We start from the raw sequence: 24,529 nt of genomic DNA on the forward strand, positions 1-24,529 counted from the left end.
ATGCTCAGGATCTTGGCAACAACCAATCCTTGAATTTGTTTATTTTGCGACTCGAAAAACAGCACTGTACTGCACTTCCTTCCTAGCAAACACTGGTTGTAAGCAGAACCATGTACTGTATACACACACAGTTTGATTTACACTCCTGGCTTTGAGACCGTTCTTCTTCCTCTCTGCAGGTAAACGGCTCATGTGCACCACACACTTGCACCTCTGTTGAATCACTTAACATGGTTCCCACTGCATATTTGATCACGCTTTTATTAGTCACTGGAGAATAGGACCAACAGTAAAGCACACATGAACCTGTTAAGACACTCCAGGTGCACAGCCGTCATAGATCAAGGGCTTCAGATGGCTAGGTTCAGTATGAAGTCGGATTTTCCCATAAATGATGGCTGTGGCATTCCCTGCTGTTTGTTTAGTATCAAAAAGATTTGTGCTCCAAGACCTTAAAAGACTAGTTAAATAATGTATTTTGTGTTTGAGAAATCAAATTTACAGGTGGTTAGTGGCTAGTTTATTTTACTTAGTTCAGGTTCAACACTCTCAATATGCCCTATTCCAGAAAGAAACCTGATTTCAGACACTAAAAAAGCATCAGCAGCCAATGTTATACACTGTACAGTTACAAATCATCAACAAAATGTGCAAAAGTGTGGCAATTAATGCATACACAAATGACGGGTATTCTAGAGTGGCATTACACTTTTTATAAACCTTTATCAAATACAAAATGTGCAAAACAGGAGTTAGAAAAAGTATTGCTCTGGTTAGTTTGTACCCATCTGTTTATCAAAGAGTTGATGCATAATTTTGCACTTTTTGAGTTTGTTCACACTTTATGACATGTTACAAATCATATGTATTCATTTAAAACATGTGGGAGTTGGCAAACTGTTAAAAAATATACACTTGAAAATATCTTCTTGCACAATGCACAGTGAATCTGTCATAATATGGAGGTGGTACTGTTAGAGCAATGGAAAATCAGGTTTGAAATTCAAGCAAGCCGTTTCTTCAATGCCACATGGATGTTTCTGAAAAAAGGCGTATAACCTTTTCCACTCCATTAAAGTTCTTCCAGTGCCAGTCTTGTGCTCTACTGCTTCTCAGCAAACAACTTTTTCCACATAAGGATCAGTTCCAATCTGTAGGAAACCCGCACAAAAAGGTTTGCAATGCAGAACAAACAAAATGACCAAAACCAAAAGGGTCTATGTTGTCTCTATGCAGTAGTCTGGACAGGTCCTGCCATGTCCCCCATTCCAGCTGCAGGTCGATCAGTGGACTCCTCCATTGCATGACTTTGTATGCATCTGGAAAACTGTATCCCCCGAGTAAGATGGGACAGACTGCTTATAAACAGGATTAGATGCCTGGGGGAGAGAAACAGAAGAAAATAGGTCAGAGAGGGGTTCATTGAAAAGGTTACAAGGGCAGGCCGAACAGAGACTTGGAATGATCATCATGACGGATCTGTACTCCCAACTGACTAATGTGTTCCAAAAGACTTTATGGTTTCAGTCAAAGCCTAGTTGTTTTTGTCTTATAAACTGCTTTAAATTGCAAGTTCAGACCTCGTGTGTTGGTGTTCTGTGCTTGACCATTTGGTTGTGATACCACTTGAACCAGAATTCTTAGCTTTCAAGATTACAATGCGATATTATATAAAACTACCAATAACAACAACCAGTTTGGCTGAACTGGAATAATGTAAAACAGAACATTTGTAATATATTATTGCAATATTTTCCACCACACAGTCCTCACCATCTCATATCGTGCCCGTGAACGTGCACTTTGAAAATGTGCAAACTCGCGGCGGTCGTGGATGGTGATGACCAGCTTCCAGAGGGCTAGCAGCACGATCCCCATCGACAGGATGCTGCCAACAACTGCCAAGAGCACTGTCATGGCTTTCGGGGCAACAGCACACTCTGTAAACCAACACACGAAATGCATTCATGCTCTGCCATGTATTATATATATTGCAAGGTACTTAGATAAGAAGCGGCAATACAGGAATAAGGAACAGCAATATAAACACACAACGTTTGTTTTGATCAACTACATTCCAAGCATAAGTGTGCCATAAAAACTGCAACTGGTTGTAAAATGCTTAACACTAACCAGGTTCTTTTAGAGCGTTTAAGATTGACAGCCCACTGGGATGCTCAGAGTATGTAAACTTCATGACGCAGTCATTCTCAGTCTTATACACACATTCAACAGTGCTTGGATCGTCATTTCCTGTAAGAAAGAGCAAAGAGGACAAACTGGTTTAGCCAATAAACTGAGAGAGGAGAAAAACATGCAAATCCAAAAGCACAATCCTGAAACCTAAGACTGAAGTTATTACTGGACGAGACATTGCATTCCGCTACAAGGACACTGACTATTAATACTGCTTGCATCAAGAATGTTGTCAATTAAAATCCCCCACAGACTAGAAAGTCTCTCCCTCAAAGTCATTATCTTTTGGCCATTTTTCATTAGACGGACTTGAAGTTTCCGGTATGCACATGTGGAGTCCATTAAGGAAGTCAGCTGATTGTAGAAGCAGATTCATCTGACAGGGAGACACAGAAAGGCCTTAAGAGAGTTCATATGCATCCTGAATTTTTTACAACGGCATCGGAGCCATTTGGCGTAAGCATCATTACGCTCCACAATAATGATGCATTCATGCATTCCCAAGCAGATGTTAAAATGCCTCCTGCAAGGAAATCTGTTACATGGTATTTACAGAAATCATTAAGCTAAATTGAATACTTTTAAAGACCTCATCGCCACTTCAAGATTGAATCAGTTACATTTGTGACATCTTTTCATCCCCCTCAGGTTGTTTCAAACCTGTATAAATTTCTTTATACGGATGGCATACCAGCTTCTGGTGCGTTAAGCGCCACCTGCAGAAATATATGTTATATAGATAACGTGATGCGTTTCTTAGGAGCCTGTGACAAACCAAAGACATACATGTCAACACTCCAGTTTCACACCCATCTCCCGCTTTGTCATTTCACCCGTGGAACCCTGGGAAGCGATCGTGGGTTTCACCCCCGAAAGCGGTCATGACCAGACCAACAGGGACCGGAGAGCCCAGTTATGCTTATAGAAACAATGTGTTTGGTATTAAAAGGCGAGACACAGAGTTTCTCATTCCCTTTATGTGACCGTTCTTTCTTGTTTTGAAAACAAACGTTTTCTTTTCTTTTACAGATGCATACAAATTGACTTACCAAAATGTTTTTCACCATTAGTTTGTATTAGACAAATTGTATTAAGTGTTGGTAGGTATAACTAGCAAGGTTGTGGTTTGCTTTCATAGTGAGCGACAGAACACAGAGATCTGCCAAGACGTCCAGACTCAAATTCTCCAGATAATAACATAAACAGAGCTGATCATAATACACCACAAGCTGCATTTCACCTTTTTATTAATAACACATTCATGAACCTTGAAGCACAAACTGTACACCATGATCAAATGCAGAGTCCTGGAGCGAATTAAAACACACCGAACGTCTTAATGATTACTTTATAATTCAGAATGGAAGCAAGTGGACTTACTGAGTGTTTCCACTGTGACGATCTCATCCTTGCACATACGCTGACAGGTCTGGTTATCTGCGAGTCTTCCCGTGTTAAAAAGACGGCACTCGATACATTCCCTAAGAAACGACGTTTAACAGGGTTGAATTTAAACAGGTCAATGCCAGACGAAAGACATATGAGGCAATTCAATGTCTAAAAAGAAACCACATATTATTTTGCACTTTTGTTTGAAAGCTGGCCTTTAGTTTCATCATCTACATACCTCTTTGTTGCACAGGCATCTGGACAAGTTGGACATTTCTCACACGTGTCCCCGAATGCCCCCGGCTCACTGCACTGGCACCGCCCACAGACGCAGTTGCCCCGCCCACTGCACATCTTGCCATCGCCAGACACGCAGGAAGTCGATTCTGTGGAACAGTTACAGTTGTCTCCGATGTAACCAGCGTGGCATTTACACTCACCGCAATGGCATTCTCCATGACCTGAAAAAACAGAAAGAGGTTTGAAATAAATATATACTTGTGAATTTATTACGTTTATTTTTGTCATGGTGTGAAATGGTGCTTATTAAATTTTCTCCACACAGAGTTAAACCAAATGTGGTTAACAAACTGGTGTGGGCAAGAGGTATAAACACAAAGACTGCAAATATTGCACACACACACTGGACAGAGAGGGACTGCAAATAAATGTATCCATGAATTTCTGACAATGCGCTCATTGGAAACAAAGTGTCCCACATTGTTTTGTCATACAACAACCATCAAGCCAGCCACTGTCTTCTTGACCCACATTCTCTAAAGTCAAACATACAATGTCTACTGTTGTACACTTTCCAACAGACTGTTTACATGCAGATCTGCTCATTCCTGCGAAGGTTCTTGGCTTGTCCCACCAAACTGCAACTGCAGTCTTACACCAGTAAGAGCTGGAAAACTGGAAACAACTTTCTTGGTCATTTTTCTTTAAAGCAGACCGTACTTTATCTACAAGCTTACAGATACCACACATGAAGCGGGGAGTGAAGCAAAGCATCCAGGGAAGTCTCTGTAGCTGACCGGAGAACATCTACACCTGGCATTGAAAGAAACTATGAAATACTTTGCGAGATGCACTTTGGCTAAACCCAACATGAGAGAAACATCTGTAGGATGTTCCAGCCCCATAAATCACAATCATCGATAAAGTGTTATCAGATATAACGTGAAAATGATTTTTTTACATAAGAAGATATTTTGAAGAATGTTGTGAAACCGTATAGAGATGGTACCCATTCACGTGCATTGGGGTTCTGTGTCCATACAGTAGAAGACAATGGGTAATGCTGCTGTTCGGATACCAACTTTCTTCAAAATATCTTTTGTGTTCTGCCGATAAAAGAAAGTCATACGTGTTTGAATTTACAAGAGTAAATAATGATGGAAATTTAATTTTTGGGTGAACTATCATAAAGTCACGTTGGTCAGCCCTCACAAAATAAAATTTAAAATGAGGTTCCAGAGCAGAACTAATACAACCCAGGAATTTAACCACAGACCTCCTCAATCTTTCTGTCAAACACAATATACTGCTGCAATATCATGTCAAATGTATAAAATTAAGTGGTTCCACACTTAAACCATTCTTCACAATAAGGGTTTTTCATAACGTCTGTTTGGGTTATGAGAAGCATTTACAGAAGAGAAAATGTTGCAGTAGTTAAATGTATAGCATGTACACACAGGAAATGAAGACTCCACACCTAAGGGTGTGTTCTGTACAGTAAAGGAATACAACACCTTCACTGTGCACCTGTGTGGTGTGCTTGCCTGACTCGTTCACCCAATAAAGACCTGCTATGAACAGACAGGTTGTGGCATGTGTTCTCCACTCCTGTTTTATAAATCTTTTCCAAAAGTGTGTGTGACCTATATTTGAAGAGTTTTGTTCCAAAATGAAAGACATTTTCAAAAATCATGTTTCTTATTATGTCAACATGTTTTATTGTGTTAACTAGCTGTATTTTCTTATTATGGCTCAAATAAAAAAAAGATTTGTTTATCTCAATTTGGAACCAAACTCTTCATATGTAAACCCAGTTTCACCAGTTTCACCAAAAAAAGAATTAACATCTGGGATGGCATAAGGAAGGATGAGTATGTGTTTTCATTTTTGGGAGACCTATTCCTTTAAGCATTAATCAATGGTATGGTAGAGCCAATGGTAGAGAATCAATGCAAACCCGCTCTCCCAGAATTCCACACTGCAGCCTTTTATTTAGGTCAGTGAGTAAATGCAATGTTGCTATGTCGGAAAGGCAGATCCCTGTTTGAAAGCCTCTGGGAATAAACCACAGCCCATTTGACCACATCCACAGTCAAACTCGCACATGAACGAGAACAAAAGACACGCAGGCACTAAAACGTGTCAATTACTGCAGACCTTAAGTATAAGGTTGATTTCATGGTGCAAAGTTTCACAGTCAACACAGAGACTGCGCTTGTAATTTACAATGTTTGAATAGTGTAATCAAGAGGCCCACTGCAGTAAAGACCATGAGATCAGTCATGTCAAAGGAAGCAAATTTTAGAAACTTTCCTATCTAAATTTATGTCAAAAAAATTATGAAGACAAAAAATGAATACACTGGACTTTTAAATGCATTTAAATTGCCAAAATGACAGCCATATTTAAATTTTTATGTTTGCAATCCAAGAACATGTCGTGATCGTTTCGCATTAAACAAAACTTGATTGAAACCATGATCATGCTGCATACCAGAAACAAGAGGTAAACAAATGCAGAACGCAGCTTTTCTTTGACAATTATTTCCAAAGACTGTTGTGATTTCCAGTCCAAATATTTCCTCTCTGCATGCTGTTCATTCCCAGCCCAAAACTATGGGGTTTGGCATCATAGTCGATACTACTGAAATAATGATAAGTGTATACATTTCTGAACTCCTACTGGTTGACTGATATGTTGACCCTGACCAGGATGTGTTATACCTTCCACCCATGCAGTCGCACAGGAAGTGGAAATCCTGCACTTCAAGCAAGAGGAAAGACACTCATTCCTCTTAATAATGTGAGAGACCAGACTGGACAAAATGAAACGCTGGAGCTATTCTGATGCCTCACAAAGTTTATATAACCCTTCTGAACCAAAAGAACATCCGTCTGCCAAAACCATATGCAGCTACAATTACAGACAGGAGGCTATAAATGATCTTAGGGTCAGGATGAGACATCCCGGATCATGTAGTGGACTCTACCCATAAACATTATCTTTATTAGACCACACCATTGAACATTATCAAGAAAGATTCTGAAGAAAAGATCTGAAAAAGGAATTTACAACTACCTAAACACATAATAAAAGCACAGATGTTAATTTTACAAATGTTCTCCACAAACAAAGTCTGCAATGCAAATAATTCCTGCAATCTACATTAGGTTTAGAGTTATAAAACAGTCTTGCTTTGTGGTTTCTCTGCCTCTCCTTTAGTGGCAACTTGAAATAGATCTTCCTTCAGATCTAAAGAAAAAACCAAGCAAAAAAGCCCTGTAATCACCAGCGTCCTACTGCAAGCATAAGGCATGCGACTCTGCCACGTTCCTTTTCCACCCAATGAGGAAGCACCAGACTACAGTTCTGCTGTGGGGATATTCTCACTTCCCAATCAGACATCCCACAGACAGCCTGGAGCTTTCAAAAGTGCTGATGAGAACTCCTCATCATCTCCACTGTCTCCATGCAAGAACTGAACATTTACCACATAGACTTCGTGGTCAGTTTTCTTTCTTTTTAAACGAAAGAGAAAAATGATTGAGCTGGGGTGGGTCACATCATAATAAAGTATATATAAATTAGGCCTGTCATACGATTAATCGTGGTTAACCACATCCAGAAACAAAGTTTATGTTGACATAATATATGTCTGTGTACTGTGCATATTAATTTTGTATTAATAAACACATACACACACATTATTATCTAAGAAAAATATAAAATACACAAATTAATAAACACTTGTATATCATTTCACAAATACGTGAAAATGTTTCTTAAATAAGTATACATGTACTGTATGCGTTTATAAATACAACACTAATATGCGCAGTACAAAGACATATATTATGTAAACAAAAACTTTTATTCTGGATTCGATTAATCCATTTGACAGCCCTAATGGTTGGATTCAAGTCACTTATGCATTTGTTTTGAAGAAAAAGTTCAAAATTCAAAGACATTAATGGACAAACAAATAGTTTCAGCTCTATGTATTGTGACACGGACCACAGCACAAATAATAGAGACACAACACCAACAGAGACAGATAAAACAAGGTCAAACACAGTCGTACTGAATGTTTCTTTCTACTGAAAAACAGGCCAATGGGGAGGTGGGGCTCTATAATAAATTCATTACCATGATTTTTAGCACATGTATTATTCAAAAAAGGGATCTGAGAATACATTGTGTATTTGTGCAATGTGCGCTAATCGATTTCAATGTCAATATCAGGAAAAAGGTGTTATGTGGGCTTTGGTAAATATGCTAGAATGGCTGTTTACGAGTACACACACATGGAGTGTGTGAGTAAGATATCAACTTTTTAAAATTAAAAACCAAATGAATTTCTTTCAAGCCGTTTCTTTTCACAATCCCTTGCTTTATTTCCATAACCTAACCTATTCTGCAGTATGTGCAAGTCTGTTAGTTGGCAGTATATACACCTGCCCTGTCAGAATGAAAGCGAAAAAAGCTTTCTGGAGTTATACAAAGGTCATGCTGTTCTCTTTTGCTGGACTTTCCATTTTCCATAAAAGAAACGATGTAAGTGTAAATGTGCAGGTCAGGACACATTAAGCTTCATCTTATCATGGTGACAATGTATTGGCGGTCAAAACCGAAAATGACCTATGATCTATTGAGAATTCCAAACCCCCTGAAAATATACTCCATCACAAAAATATATAGATACAAGAGAAGTCCTTTTTTGTGAAATAATGAGGCACATATTTTAACTTTGGTGCTCGAATCCATTTGAGTAGAGAATTTCTACTAGAATTCCTAGTATCAGGCGCTTTGTCCTATGTGTGAGACTGCAAGGTTAACATTTAACAGACAATAACAATTACAGAGTAGCTGTACAAGATAAAGACAGTTTTCTTCTGCTGCATGCTTTGTGACACCTCTTAAAGTCAGCAAGGATGGGGACAGGAAAGATATCTTTGCGCCAAGTCTCTTAGTGCAAATGCAAGTGATTACTCAAACATTCACAGATGTCTACAGTACTGGCCTCAGGCTTGTAATATTTCTCACCGAGAAACAGCTTTGCTGTTTTACAGTGTAAGGCTTTGCACTCATGCATGTCTAAATGATCTATATCATATCTGCTTCCCTATAACCTAGTTGTGGGAAACACACAAAAAACTATGTTTTTGGTTGAATCAAAACTTTCCGTGAATAGTCTTGCAGTGTCCACAATAAAAAAAATCTAAACCGTTTTGCTGTTTTGCAAGATCCCAGCTGTTTAGCAACAAAGTCAGGGAGAGAATTATTGACCGTCCACTGTTTGGCTGAAAATACTACCAAGATCTGAGAAAGACAGAATTTGTGCCCATAAGGATACAGAGAACTTGACTCATCACTGATCTTTACTTTGACCCATAACCATGCATGCACATGATATGCCAAACGGAGTAAAAACATGCAAAATTGCAAACCAGCATCCATGTCCCCACAAATAAATCCTTATAGATTGTTGTTAAGATGTCACTAAAATATCTCGCTAGATTGTGAAATATAAATAACAACAGAATACCCAGCATCTGCCAAACAGGAACAGGCAGGGAAAAAGCACTATCCCATTACAATCTATTGACCAGAGCCACTATTGAAGCTACAGAGATAGTAACTACATTGTAGCAATGCGGTCAGTTTAAGACAAATTTGAAAAGCAACCAGATGAAGATGAACTGCTTTTCCAGTACATGCTTGGTGTGTTTTTGCAGGCCCGGAGCAAAACACAGAACACAGACAGTTTTGTGTTTTTAAACAGTGATGACACTGCAGGACTTGAATGTGATGATCCATCTGCTGGTAAATCTGTAGAAGCATAGAGACGCATGCAGAACCACGAAAACATTTAATGTATTTAAATGCATGCTGTCATTAAAGATAAATAAATATAAAAGTCTGACATCTAAAAAATCTCAAATTCATGTATATATTATTGCAAGTACACATTTGGTCTCAGAGGTGTGGACCTTACTGTAGGCATCGGATTATAATACAAGAAACATGTAAAAACTCAGGGACTGTTGCAAAATACTTCCTCAATGAAATCCTGTTAGTGTCACTAAGATATGAACTACTTCATGAATCGTGCATTGACATGCAGAAAACATACTGAATCCATACAGACTTCTGTTCGATGGTTATCTCTGATGCCCTGACAGCAAAACTGCCTTCTTAAGCAATTTTAACTTGCATCCCACTTTCTAACTTGCTCAAAGGGATGACACTTGATTCATACAACATCCGTTTAAAATATTTCATTACTTCATTCATTATTACTTGATAAATAATAAAAGATCATGAACCGCTTTAGGGGAAGTCCAACTTCCGAACTGAAATTCTGTCATCATTTACTTATCCTGTTGTAGTTTTAAACCTGTGTGAATTTCTTTTTTCTGCAGAACACAAAAGATTTCATTTAGAAAAGTTATATTGCATATATTATGTATTATATTATGCACACAAAGCCAATGCAAGCCAAAGGGGACCAATGGTTTTCTGTTCCCAACATTTCTTTTGTGTTCTGCAGAAGAAAGAAAGTCAAACAGGTTTGAAATGACAAGTAGGTGTGCAAAAAATGACTGTGTGAACTAGGCCTTCAACTATGCCATTTTCAAAATCGCTTATTGCTACCCGAACTCTTTGTAAGTCGCTTTGGATAAAAGCGTCTGCTAAATGACTAAATGTAAAATATTTGTGTAAAGGTCTGGTATGTAAAGACTGACAGAGCCTGACTCTTTCAAGACCTAGAAGATTCATAAGATAGAGCAGTGGTTCTCGAACTTTTCATATCAAGTACCACCTTCAATAAAAAAAATGTGGCTCCTAAGGACTGCCATAGAAAAAAAAAAAAAATCACACGAATAAACACTCTGTGAATCTTTATTTGCCTCATGATTAGATGCACCTCGTCCTCCAATTCTACTGTATTATTAAAACGTTCATTTACAAGCTGTTTTCAAGAGAAAGAACCTGTTTTTCCTCAATGTTTTTTAAATCAGCAAATATACTGATGGACACAAAACACTTTTCTGTAGTGCACTGTAAACAGGGCTCTGTAAATGACTCTTATTTGGGGATTTATAAGCTTTGTGGGGACTTGCAGAAAGACTGCAAAGCTATATTAAAGACAGACAATGTGAAAAGAATATTTAACACAGAAGATAAGTATAAATTTATGCATAAACATGCAGGAACAGCTGTCTATAACAAACAGATATCTAGAGATCAGAGTATAAATGTGACAGGTGTGTTATAAGGTGATGATTATAGGGTCTGTTTTAAGGAAGTCTGTCTTGTTTACTTTCTATTAGACTCACACTTCATTGTAGTGGCTCTTGTCAAAGGGGCGCGTCAAAACTAAATCGCAATGCACGCTTCATCGATGTCACCTCGACTGGATGAAGACGCGTGTTGAAGTAGCGCTTTACAGCATTAACAACAGCAGTTCAAGTGCAAAAATATATAAGAAGCTTAATTTGCATGCAGCTCGTCGGAAGAGAAAGAGTGAGGGACTCACAAACGTATGTCCGCTTATTCATATCCCTGAAGCTCTCAGAGGATTCAATTTCCATCCAGACAGGGTTTGTACAACTGAGCCTTTCATTTTGCTGACGGGGCAAATCTGAGACATTGAGTCAAACCCGAAAACTCTACAGGTTGTTAAAAGATAAAAGAGTCCAAAAACTTTCCTGACTAATGTCAGCCTCCATAAAGGCAAACAACATTTTTCTGCCAAATGTGCTCCCATTATAAAACAACAGACAGAGCATGAACAATGCCCACTATAGAGTGTGCTTTGCTTATTGTTTTTGACAGTTCTTTTGTAAATCCAACACGAGAGCATTGCCCTCATCACAGACCTCAACAATAGTGTGAAAAAGTTTAGGTCATCTGATAGGACTTTCATCGGGCCAATGCAGTATATGAGGTTGTTTTTAAACCTTGCGAATTACATTTACAAATATTTTCTGTTACATATACAATTATGAACTGGTAGGTTGTTAAGCTCTGATGATAACATGAAAAGACTAAAAACACTTCACACAGTTTATTCAAACACTTGAATGCCAACCCAAAATCGTTCCAGGGACTTCAGAATTTCAGATTTTTCTATTTGTTTACTTCAGAGATGTTGCCAGTTGATGAGGTCATTTACTGCGGAATGAGAGGATGCAGAGAGGGTGTAGAAATGCACGACTCATGCTCTGTGTACATTACAAAGATGGGTTGACAGATTATGTGTATTTTTCCAAGAACTAAACGGAACCAGATTCTGGCCTGATTTACAGCATATGTTTGGTATTCGACATCCATCATTTCATTTGCTCCATGTGCTCAATGCTTAACTGAGCTTACATCTGAAAAAGCTCGGAAAATAACCAAGTGTCTATCAATACTGCCCAGATGGATTGCAAATGTAATAAGCAATCATCAAAAATACCAAACATCATTCCTGACATATTAGTTGGTGACATTAGTTTAAGGGTGTGTGGGATTTACTCATGGCTTAAAGTGATAGTTCACCCAAAAATGAAAATACTGATAATTTACTCACCCTTGAGTTGTTCCAAACCTATATGGCTTTATTTCTGCAGAACAAGTAGATATTTTAAAGAATGTCGGAAACAGAAAACGGTTGGTCCTATTGTGTCGACACAAAACCAACGGAAGTCAATGAGAAGTCCATGCGGACCAACTTTCTTCAAAATATCTTCTTTCAGAAGAAAGTAAGTCATACAGCTTTGGAATGACAAGAGGGTGAGCAAATGATGACAGAAAATAAATGTTTGGGTAAACTGTCCCTTTAAACTTGTGTTGCCCACTTGCAAACCATAGCTTAATGCGTCAAAGCTCATTCACTATCCACTAAGCCAGCTCAAACTCTTTTGTATGTATATTGTGTTAGTACCTTAATAAGTTAATGTGAAAACCTTGACCCACAAAAGTGATCCACACAACTCGATATTCAATTTGTAGCGCCACATGCCATTAAAACAATCGTACTTGCTTGTTGTTAATTGCACTAACCTGAAAAACAATGTTGAGAATTTACACAAAAAAGTCTGGAGTCACTGTATTTCTGGCTCGGAGTGTTACTGAGCGGCTGGAGAGCAAAAATCAGCAGCAGATGTTCAGAACTTCAAAACAGGGGCCTCCAGAAAAACAAGTCAATGGTTTTAACACGCTCACATTTCTCAGCATTGTGCAATGAACAATAATACAACTTAATATGGTAAATGTTGGACTGACAGAAGTCAAAGGGAACATAAAACTAAATTAGAAAAAGGATCATAGGATCAGTTATATACAAATATCATTAATGTTCAGCATATTCAAAAGACTTGGCTCGTCTTGCACAGGACTCTCCAGATTCCAGGAATCTGACCTCCAGGCTGCTATCAGCACGACCAAGACCTTGGCAATATCGTCTGAGCCTCAATACATAGCTGAGAGCTAAATATTTCCCTGACAAGACACAGCTTCTCCTTCATCCACAGACAGGCCAAGTAAAAGTGCTGTTATACTCGACATCACGGAGCGTGAGGAGAATATGCTGTTCTCCACACCCATCAGAAGTGTTTTCTCTGTCTCTTGTTACAAAACACACAATGGGACTCTTTGATTCATTGGTCTCAACATATTGTCTTGGTTTTATTTTGCGCTACTATAATGCAATACTATTCTGGGTAACAGCAGGCAGTGAAGCACTTGATATGTCTGCGCAAACAGAGACGGGTAAATAAGAGTTCAGCTGAAAAAGCAACTTCAAATGGTGTCTCTTTTGATTTGTTTGCTCCAGGTGTATGAACAAAGTGTTATGCTAGTGAGACAGACTTATAATCACAGGTCTAATGGTAGTTGTTAAGCAGTGTTACATGAAAAAGGCCTTTTAAGTCTAATATATTATGTCTAAAACTACTTCACGTTACTTATATAGGTAGACCACGTTCCAAATCACCACATTAAATAAAAGGCTTGTCCAGTTGTATTGAATTGTGAAGTCATATGGCCTACTAACACTTGGATTGTCCCTTGCGGACTTTAGTTTCGTAAAGTAGTTCATTATACGCAGCTTTGCATTATATTTGACAAACCTAATATGTGGAGTAGTTTTGGTCGTAGTGAAACTCCTGCACTTAATAAAAGGGATGTAACAATATCTCACTGTACGATAATACCTCGGTGTAAAGTCCACAGAATGATATTTATTGCGATATTTACAATGACCAATGATGACTTTGAAACGTGCCAGAAGCATTTTATTTTCTTTATCCTCGGACTCATACCTCTAAGCAACAGTTATGATTACAGTACGAGATGGGTCAAATGACCTAAAAATCCCTTTTATAAAATAAAATAATTACACCAAATGGACCTTGACATAAAGTAACATCTATAATCTTTTCGAACATTCTCTATGTTAGGCCCGGAAGACCTATAGTTTCATATTTGACCCCGAAAATATTGAGAAGATTTTGCTATTGCGAAAACATGATATCGATAACATTCTTACATCCCTACGTAATCGTGCTGTGTGTATTTTACGGCGACAGCTGAACTTCAGCGAGGAATATAAACGGGTGCATTATTTTCATCATGCTTTCACTCACACTGGTCAAACGCGCCCAGGCATGGTTCTATTGGGACAGTGTGAGTAAGCCCATAATGACAAGTTCAACAAATCCCAGTAAGCCAGTAATAAACAGCCTTAGGATGAAGCTCAGCAGCTCCACCCCGGTCTTTCCCATTCATTAATTAGCGGGTTCAAAACGAACCAAATTTTTTATACTTCTCATAACAACATAGCCTACCATTGTGTTGTCTGTTTTCAATATTGATCTATTTGTTGCGACCTGCCACACTATCAACACTGGCTGCCCTGAATACTGTAGATTTTTCATGATTGAACAACCATTTATATTTTTATTTTACCCTTTAAAACAGCTTAATTCACTGTAAAGTTGCGAGCGCTCAACACATCTTTCGCTCTCTCAACTCATTAAAAGGTGGCCGCGTTGTGTGTTCCTCTGTGTACTTGCCTTTCCAGGTAAAACCGTCAACTGTCACAGATGTTGATGTTGATCAAGTTTATCATAACTTTACGATAGGTAAGCAGACGTTCCTGCACACCCTTTCTCGCCCACATTTGGAACTCAGTCACAGTAACAGTGTATTTCCTCATATTTCTGAATTTTCGTCAAATTGTCTGCGCTATACGGAATCTGCAATAAAACTATCACTCGCATTTAAAATTTAAAAAGTGCTCATAACACAACAACACATTAATGAGAACAGCCACAGCAGTAAAGGATATGTGCTGTGTGAGACAAACAAGTTATACAGCCTTATATATTTTGTCAGACGATGTCGCATATATCAAGATTTTTGCAGCAGTTAAAGTAACAGCTGGTTGGATTAAACACGAGATGCTATTATGTCGTGTTTCGTCACGCTTTTACACTCGTTTTATGTCTGACAACAGAACAGATAAGATGTGACAATACTAGCATTAAGTTGAGTTAAAATATTTAATATTTAAAATATTTCAAGTGTCAAAAACAAGACCAAATGCAAACGTGACTTGATGACGTCATAAATATGCCAATTAGCTAACTATTCAAACACTGTAGTAAATGTGGGTCATTCAACAGCCAAGTGGGTCCCTCCCGACCCACAGTTTCAAAACCCCTGGTCTAGGCAACAATGGCCACTCCAGTTTGCAGTAGTATGTCCCAGTGCATGCATACAGTTTTGCTACACTGTAAAATGCATATATTTTCCCATAAGAAAAGCAGTACATACTTTTAGTGCATAGTATGTAGGCGAATTGGGACGCAGTAACAGAATTATTAGGTGAACTGGTCATAACTGTGCCTTACTGCAAATAAAGTACAGCTATTAACCAATCAGAATCGGGGACTGGAACTAACAATTTTATAACATTAAACACAGTGAACTAGCTTTATTGTACTGGCATTAACATTAACAAAGATAAAAAAAATTGAAACGTTACTCATTGTAAGTTCATGTTTACCAATGCATTAACGAAATACAAACCTATCGTAAAGTGTAACCGATTTTAAAAAAGTCTCTTTAATATCAATGAAATCTTGGGAAAACCAAATGTCTGTACCCTAATAACATAAAATATTCAATGGTGTGCCTTACTTTGCCGCACCGATTGTAACTGTATTAATATTGTTTTCAAAGTTCCCTGAACACTCCAGTCATCTGAAATCTGTTGGTTTAAGATGTTGGTGCTCTCCTGATAAACGCCAGCCCAGGAACACCACAAGCTACTGAATTTCTCTTTACAATTAAATCCCATCACAAACCCTGTAACTCAATCTGTATAACAAGCAGCTCTAACCGGAGCATGGCCAAATCAAAATACCACAAAGCATGTTTACAAGGCACTTAACAAACGAATGAAACCTGCAGAGAACTCACTCATCAACGCATGCCTTTTCCCACAGCCATTAATAGCAAGTTTACAAGAATTGTTCCAGTTAATTCAGCATGGCAAAGTGGTGCAATTGTATAATTGTTCAGATTCATTAAGAACTCATTACAGAGTTTTCCATGGCTGAGATGGGCCATATTCTCAGCTCAACCCATGTCATTACAGCTCTCCAAGACTAGAGGATTACTGGTTCCCAACAAACAGCCATTTTCTGCTAGACAGGCAGTTCCTGCTGCCTGAAGAAAAAAACCCACAGAGCGTTATTATTACTCATGGATCAGCCATTGTGTGCGTAGATAAACAAAATGCAGCCTGTTACAAAGCCTCCACTGTGGCACAGTAGAGATGGGTAGGCAGCCAGAAGCTCTTCAGCAAGATCTGATCCAAAAGACACCAGGCACAAAAGCTGCAGCTCATGTAAGAGCCCTATAGGCAAGCCGGGTACGTGATATCAATATTTTCATATTAAACTAATTTTCTGCACACTCCTCTTACCTGAGCACAGTATACCCCTGTGCCGGGCACAGGAGAAGTCATCACATTCGCAGAAAGCTCCGTAGATTTTGCCGAACTCTGACTCGTAGCACAGGCACTGCTTACAGCTGCACTCTCCGCGGCCACTGCACACCTGCTTGCCTTCGGCTTCACGGCAGGCGCTGATGTGCTGGTGGTCGACCTTGCCCACCTCGCATTCGCAGCGTGCTCCGAGGTAGCCAGGCTCGCAGTGGCATATCCCGCAGCTGTAGGTGCCGGCGGAGCTGCAACGGCTACTGTTGACCGTCGTGTAATGCGTGCAGCTGCAGTCGCAGTGGTAATCCACAGAGACCTCCAGACGGTCTTTGAAGCCAACTGGCCTGATGGTGAAACTCTTCCGGGTGCCTTTTGGGGGGCATCCCCGGGCATCCACAGTGACATTGAAGGAGACCTGAAAGACAAAACACCATATATTTACAATAAAATAATAAATACAGCGAGTAACTTTTTTTTATCCAACCAGATAAATCATCCTATGAAACTATCCTAATGAAGACTGCCCAAACATAAGTCTTTTGATCCAGCCTGGACTTGATCTACATCAAACCCTGTCTGCGAAGATCGTGCAATGCTTAAGGATAACTATACCATTTATTAATCCAATGGATCTGTGTTGCATAGTTTAGCATTGCAAAGAAACTAGTTTTTGGTGAACTAAAGGGAAACACACTATCTTCAGTTTTTCAATAATTTTCTCAAGGAACAAATTTCATTTTAGACACCTGACACCTTTAAAAACATGGTTGTTCTTTAATCCAGAAGAGCCCAGGGGGAAAAAGACATGCCTGACATGCTGAGGCTGAACACTTTGAAGTATGGTTTCAGATCAGTGAGCCCTTCCTCTCAAAGCTTTTACACAGAGCTCAAAGCTGAACACTGGGCCCCAGCAGGTCCTTCTGATGTTGAAAGTCTAGACTACACGTTCATATGTGCAACAGTAAGGGGCGTTTCTGTTGGTGAACGGCGTGTTTTTTCAATCGTTTCCAATGGAAAAGTGTGCTTTGGTCCGGATCGTAAAGTGAGGACAGTAGGAGTGGTGAAAGTAGCGCTTGTGCATAAATGCCCGGCCCTAGGAGTGTAAATGATGTGGGACTCGTCGGGCTAGGATTGAAATGCAGGATTTTGTGGTTATATTTTCGAACGCATCTCATTGAGTACAATCATTCATACACCACAACAATGTGGTGACATTTGCTAGAACGCCAGAACTGTTCATTTTCCTGGTCGACAGTGACTTCCTGGCTATTTAAAACAACTTCTATGGAGTGTTTGTTAGCTAGACAATGTATTTTAAATGGTTGCATTCATTGCCTAATATTGCTTTTATTCTAACGTATACATTGTTATTATTAGTGTCATTATTAATTATTTAATTGAAGACATTATTTTATTAGCATATTGTTAGAACTGTGCTTTTGTGGTTATGTTCAGCATTATGTCACATAATTGATATTCCTGTGTAAATGCATGTATGTCGCTTTAGAGCTGCATTTACAGTCTGTGTAAATACACATTTTCGTGGTTTTATGCCGCTTCAGATTCGGTTTCTGTGCAGTCTTTGCTGTGTTAAGACGCCTTAATATATGAAGAGTTAACTAACAAAAACAGATAATTGGGCAAAAATATCAGCCACAGATATCAAGATTTGGTTCAAATACCCATGCGTTTTAATTTATTGGTTTTCTTTTTAGTGCGTGATTTACCATAATCAGGTAAGTGCCATTTTCAGGATTGTCACATCCATAATGTTCCATATTCCTCATAAATAGGCACATGAACATTTAAACAAAGTAACCCTTATGTTCTATGAACGGGCATTCCTTCTCCATTTGTTGGGAATAATCGCTACAGGTTTGTGCATTTTAATTCACAGAAATCCAACAAAGTTTGTTGTCTCCAAAAAACTGTTACCTTTTTGTCACATCCATAACGCATGTTTATTTCCCTTTTTAAAAATAGAAAACTTGATACGGTACTGATTTTTTTCTTTATGTTTAAACTCTATCAACAAGGGTTCGGTAAACTGGTAACAAAAACATTCTCTGAGCATTTTCACCCAAAAAGCTTTAAGGTCTCATTCAAACGCTGGAATTGCCCCACTTCTTTTATTTTTATGTGCATTCCTATTAATATCAATCAAACTGCAGAGCTGTTTTGATTAAGTAATAATAACTAATAATAATAACGACTGTAAATAATAAAAATACAGCTAACTAAGACAATGAAAAATCATAACTTTTTGCAAAAAGTTATCCGCCTTTTACAAATAAACTCTTCATACGTGGGAATGTCACAGGTTTGTGAGAATATAATAATATTTTTTTATATTTTAAGATCTTTGTTAAGCCAACTTTACTGTATATAGATTTTTCTGCTTTAAATATACTCCTGGTCGAGCACCTACTTTCTTAATTTGTTAAAACATTTGTTATTAAAAATGGTAAAAATATTGCCTAATCATTATTATTTGCTAAATAATTAGGGTAAAATAATGCATCTTAATGGTGCCATAATGAGATCAAACTAATTTGTTAAAAATGATTCCCATACAATCTGCATATTTCATTCTGAAGACAAAACCACAAATTCCAGCACAGTGTTGGGTCACAGGATGGTGAAAGTACAGAAGTATTTCCTGAATGATTTAATGAACAGCGGAATTGGATTAAGGAGGCATGTGAGTCACGAGGATATGGCACCGGTAAGATGTAGGCAGGCACAATCAGAAAGGTCTACAACGGACAGTTATGTGGTTGGAAAGAAGAAGGTGGAGGATATTATCCTCACATTATGAGGATGAGCAATGGAGTAAAGTAATGTTACCATACTGGCCAAAACTGTAGAGTACACATTGTAAAAGCCAAGCATCAAAATAAGTCAAAGAGTTGAATTTTCAATATTTTTCTTTGCATATTTACCATACATTCATGGATTGTGATTTTGGGCCTTTTTAACCAGACAATTCTTTAAGAGAAGCAAAACGTCTGAATGGGGCTATGATGGACAAATGGAACCGGTGGGTGGTGATTTACACAATGACTATGTGTCTGAGCACGCAATAACGCTATAATGCAAATTTTGGGTAATAACATGCAACAAGGCAAACCTTTACAGAACCTTTTAACAGCTCAATGCATAATAACCTTTGAAGATTTGTAAAATGACATGCGAATTATAGAAATAAAACTCAATATTAATGATGTTCGAAGACCATTACAACATAGATTAGACACATGTAGCAGTAGCTACTGTAAAATATGTGGAGCAGCAGTTAATGTAAAGTATGTAAACTATGTTTATGTGAGTAAACTCATGTGTCTGCAACGATAGAGCGATGCTGCACAGTCCCGGCAATGTACGCCGGAACATCATTCTTTTAGTGAACTAAATGCTAAATGAACCCAAACAGTATGTGCAAATAAGCACACCTAAACGTGGCCACTATTCATTCTTTGCAAATTCCCCCGTGAATAGTAAAGAAATTCACATAACTTCTACACACTTTCTTTAAACATCACATACTATTCTTACACAACAGTGAGCAAGACTTTACAAACCCATCCAAGTCGATCCAAAATTATACTGATGCTTCCCTGGGAAATCAGCCAACTTCATATAGGATTAGCCCCTATATGTTATGTGGGATATTTGAATAGCCACGAGGGGTCTGAATCCTGCTTCTGTGAAAGGAATCTAAGCTTAACTTTAGAGTCCAGGCTAACGCTCTGTATCTAAGGACCGTGTTTTTCCACAGCTCCTCACCCAAAAAGAACTCTGTGCTATTGTGCGAGGCCATTGAAATTCTGCGGCCGACTCCTGCGAGAGCGGGCAGGAGAACTGTGAGTGACACATGGGATACTGCTTGGGTTGTGCCCCCCTCCAAAGGAAAGACTGGCACTTGTGCATGGTTTGACATTTTCCCTCGTGGATAAACAAAAAGGATTTGGGCCTATTGGATCGGGCTGAGAAAAATGGGGCTTCTCTGTGGTTATTCAGTTCTACCCCCCCACTCTCCTTGGACGATCTATCTCTACATTTAATTATGCAGAAAGGAAACACTAAAGCAGAGACTGATGAATTCTAGTTGAATCTCTGAGGGTCAGCGAGCTGCATGGGGAGTGGGGACACGTAAAAAGTAGTTCTGTGAAAGTTTGATAATGAAGATATGTACTATGTAATATGTACTTTTTTTTGAAGGATCTACAGGTTGTTTGCACATGACGTCACTGCACTACACGAATTGCAGATGGAGGGCACCAAGTGATTTTGTCAATAGGAATTCTCTATCACTAACTCAAAATGCCTAAGTTTTGCGTTAAATCGATCAAACCATAAAAACCCCAAGGTGTTTTTATTGTGTAGTTAAAGTTGATGTTCATGAAGGGGGGGAACTTGCCATTATTTACTGAGAAACACAGATAAAAGTGGAATGTAAACCTGAATCTGTGGTCGGGAGGAGTCGAGCCGGGAAACTCTTTAAAAACGCTTCACTTAACGTTCCCAAATAAAGACCAGGTGAGCTCAAATTTCTGTCAAATCTTCTAAGAAACACTAGCTGCCGTTTAAAGAACGAGTCTTTATTAAACAGATAAAGTAAAATCTCGTTCTTCCCCATAGAAATCCATTATAAGGAAAAAGCATACTGAAACAACGACCACGTAAATGTAATTTCTATTAAACCTTAATTGTAATAAACACTAGCTCTTGATAAAAAACAAGCACTTATTCCGAGGATAAGAATAGTCTCACGTTAAGCTTGTTCTTCATAGAAGTTCATTATAAAAGACACCACATAATGTGGCTCAATGTAGCGACAATCTGTGATAAACAAATGTATTTTACTTGGTTTTCCGAGGTCGTTTCGGTACGTAATGCGGTTTCCTTTTAATGGACTTCTATTGGAAAGAAACGTTTGACGCAAGATTTTTCATTTTATCCATTTAATAAGGTCTCGTTCTTTTAACAGAAACTAGTGTTTACTACATGTAAAGGTAAACAGAAATTCCTAAATGGACAAACTCCTCTAGAGAGTGCATTTCATAAATAAAAAAGCGAAAATGTGACAAAATCTTAGACTTGTGTCAGCCACCGTAGTGCTTCGAAAGGGAGGGGAGGGGAGGAGTGAGCTGTTGGTTGCAGTTCGAAACCTCATACACTGGACCTTTAAGCTAAAACAACAAACAGGTCATGCCCTAAAATAAATATCTGACATTCTCTCTTCTCTTTCTCCATCACTATCTTTCACTTCCTCAAGAATAGTGAAATCTGCCCCTTTTTTCCGAACCGAAAATGTGCAACATATGCACGAATAAGACTGTTATTGTATTTTTCCCATCAAAGGGACAATGAAGAACTGAAATAATAAGCAGCTGAAACAAAATTAAGTAGTACAAAAATAACATGCATATCATCATCCTTTTAAGCCTGGCTATCGTCATACAATCCAAGCACACAGACAGGACTAGGTGTAGTCGTGATTTTGAATGTAAAAAAACACATGCAATATTTGATAAGAATTGAATACGAACAGTGTCACCAATCTTGAGGTCAGCACACTTGCGGAGGCCAGGTAGGGGTCGCCCGTCTTGGCAGGTGGCAGTGAAGGCCAGATTAAGATCTTCAGGATGATCCCAAACGCTGAGCTCAACTTTTGACCTGATGTCCTACACGAACAGAAACAAAGAACAAACACAATGAACAAGGGTCAGTTTTCTAACACCCACTGGAAACAGTTCAGAAAATACTAAAGATATTATTCCAGCGTGTAGGAAATACTAGGTATATGTTACTCTCTGGCACCAAGAAGTAAAATCACGAGCACCTTGCATACACAACCAATGAAAACTATAGCACAAGAAAATATGAAATATTTCTATCAAACTCTTGTTGCTCATATAAAGCAGATCCTGTATAAATATACATTTTTGCATATACATTTTATTTTAAATATACATTTAGTCCTTCATTAAAGTGTAAAAATGTCCCAGCTACAAAAAAAGCACAAGGTCTTCGTCCCTCACACACATGCGTTACAGAAAAAACAACTACGGTCCCAAAATAACATTCCAGCACATTTCCTGGAGCAAAGTCTTTGAATACAGCAAGAAACACACAGTATCTGAGTGCTTCATCATTATCTACAAATGCCAGACTACCAAGCTTACTGTATGATTGTAGGGAGACATAGAAGATCTGCAATTTCCACATTGACCAAAACACAGGAAATACCTTATTTTAGGTGCTTATGTAAGCATGTGATCATAGTTTAGTTACAGTTTAGCCTGCAATCCACTAAACTTACATATCTCAATATAAAGATGCTTCATGTGGTGATCAGATTAACTAGAGCAGGTTTGCTGTTATTTATTTAGCTTACTGGGTTGTTCACAGTCCTGTGTTAGGAGCAAACATCTATGACAGCTGAATGACCCTTCATGTGTTCAACACATTGCACTTCCATGCGTTCATAATGGGGCATCACTATACATCACAGCAGGCTTTAACCTTGAACCCTGAGAGATGTATGCAATACATTTACAGGTTAGAGAAGCATGAAAGGAAAGTCGTCGGCTCAAAAAGACCAGAAGAAACTATCATCTACAGCGGTTTATCAAAGAGAAAATGGCATGAAAGCTGAAATGCAAAAGGACAATATTAATAATAGTAACAGAAATATGTTAACAAAATGACTTACATTGTATGCATTGACAATTAGCTGAATAATATTTTTTGAGTCTTGGTCCAGAATTTCCACTGTCGTCCCAGGGATCAAAGCAGTTAGGTTCTATGGGTAGAAAGTCAAAGATTATAGAAAACAAAACAAAATACGATTAGAGCCACTAGCAAACACAGTAACACAGAACTCTGTCTTATAATAAAGGTAATGTAAGATACCTTGTAAAGAACATAGTGTCTTTTGGTCACTGCAAAGATGAGGAAAATGTTATTTTCTGCCAGTTTTTCTCCCAGTAGAGCTAGTGACGGGTAGTCCTGTAAAGAAATGCATCAATGTCTGTCAGTAAGAAGTTCATTCACTCCCTGTTGCAGCCTTCCTGTGAGAGGTTTGTGAAAGGAAGTCATTGCTCTTCTGATTCCTCATCATGATTTCCACTGACCTTCCAACCCGTTTCCTCTATCTACAGCTAAAAGCGTTCAGTGTCGACCTGTCTGAGAAACCCAGTTAGCATTTCTTTAAAAAAATAATGAGTGATGTGCACATTTGATTTTATTAAAGATTCTTTACAGATCACAACCAGTGCGTCGTATGATATGTGTCTTTCATGGTAGTGTCCTACTTGTTGACAAAGTTTAGAAGAATTTACATGTTAAATTGTTAATTGTAAAAAGACATTGTGAGAAATGTTAAATGGGATCCAATGTTGTTTGGTTACCAACATTCTTCAAAATATATTACTTTGTGTTCGGCAGAAAAAAGTCAAGCAGGTTTGGATTGACATGAGGGTGACTAACCGATGAGTGTGTTCATTTTTGTGTGACCTATCCCTTTAGTTAGTTTACGCCCCCTGAAACTAACAAACAAATGTGAACTAAACTAAATCCTATTGGCTATTTACATGAAAGCATTGAGCCCTTTAATATGTCCCGGCCAACCTTATGGCTTCAACAGTAAATACATAAAAACAGCACAGAAAACTGAATGTCAAACAATTTCATAATATT

The 24,529-nt window shown here is 38.3% G+C and overlaps 1 protein-coding gene across 1 annotated transcript in view; it reads right to left on the reverse strand.

Moving 5' to 3' along the window:
* Window positions 1-236: 236 nt before the first annotated feature.
* The window catches only part of itgb5 (integrin, beta 5), a 28,182-nt gene continuing 3,889 nt past the window's right edge, over window positions 237-24,529 (reverse strand). The window contains exons 7-15 of the mRNA XM_079463741.1: window positions 23,744-23,839; window positions 23,544-23,633; window positions 22,378-22,512; window positions 16,811-17,240; window positions 3,824-4,046; window positions 3,577-3,677; window positions 2,134-2,253; window positions 1,774-1,940; window positions 237-1,379 (exon numbers count right to left, since the gene is read on the reverse strand). Coding sequence (XP_079319867.1) covers window positions 1,284-1,379; window positions 1,774-1,940; window positions 2,134-2,253; window positions 3,577-3,677; window positions 3,824-4,046; window positions 16,811-17,240; window positions 22,378-22,512; window positions 23,544-23,633; window positions 23,744-23,839 — 1,458 coding nt within the window. The 3' untranslated portion in view covers window positions 237-1,283. The remainder of the gene's footprint in view (window positions 1,380-1,773; window positions 1,941-2,133; window positions 2,254-3,576; window positions 3,678-3,823; window positions 4,047-16,810; window positions 17,241-22,377; window positions 22,513-23,543; window positions 23,634-23,743; window positions 23,840-24,529) is intronic.

The sequence above is a fragment of the Barbatula barbatula genome (genome assembly GCF_947034865.1).
Source record: "Barbatula barbatula genome assembly, chromosome: 9".
NCBI lineage: Eukaryota > Metazoa > Chordata > Actinopteri > Cypriniformes > Nemacheilidae > Barbatula > Barbatula barbatula.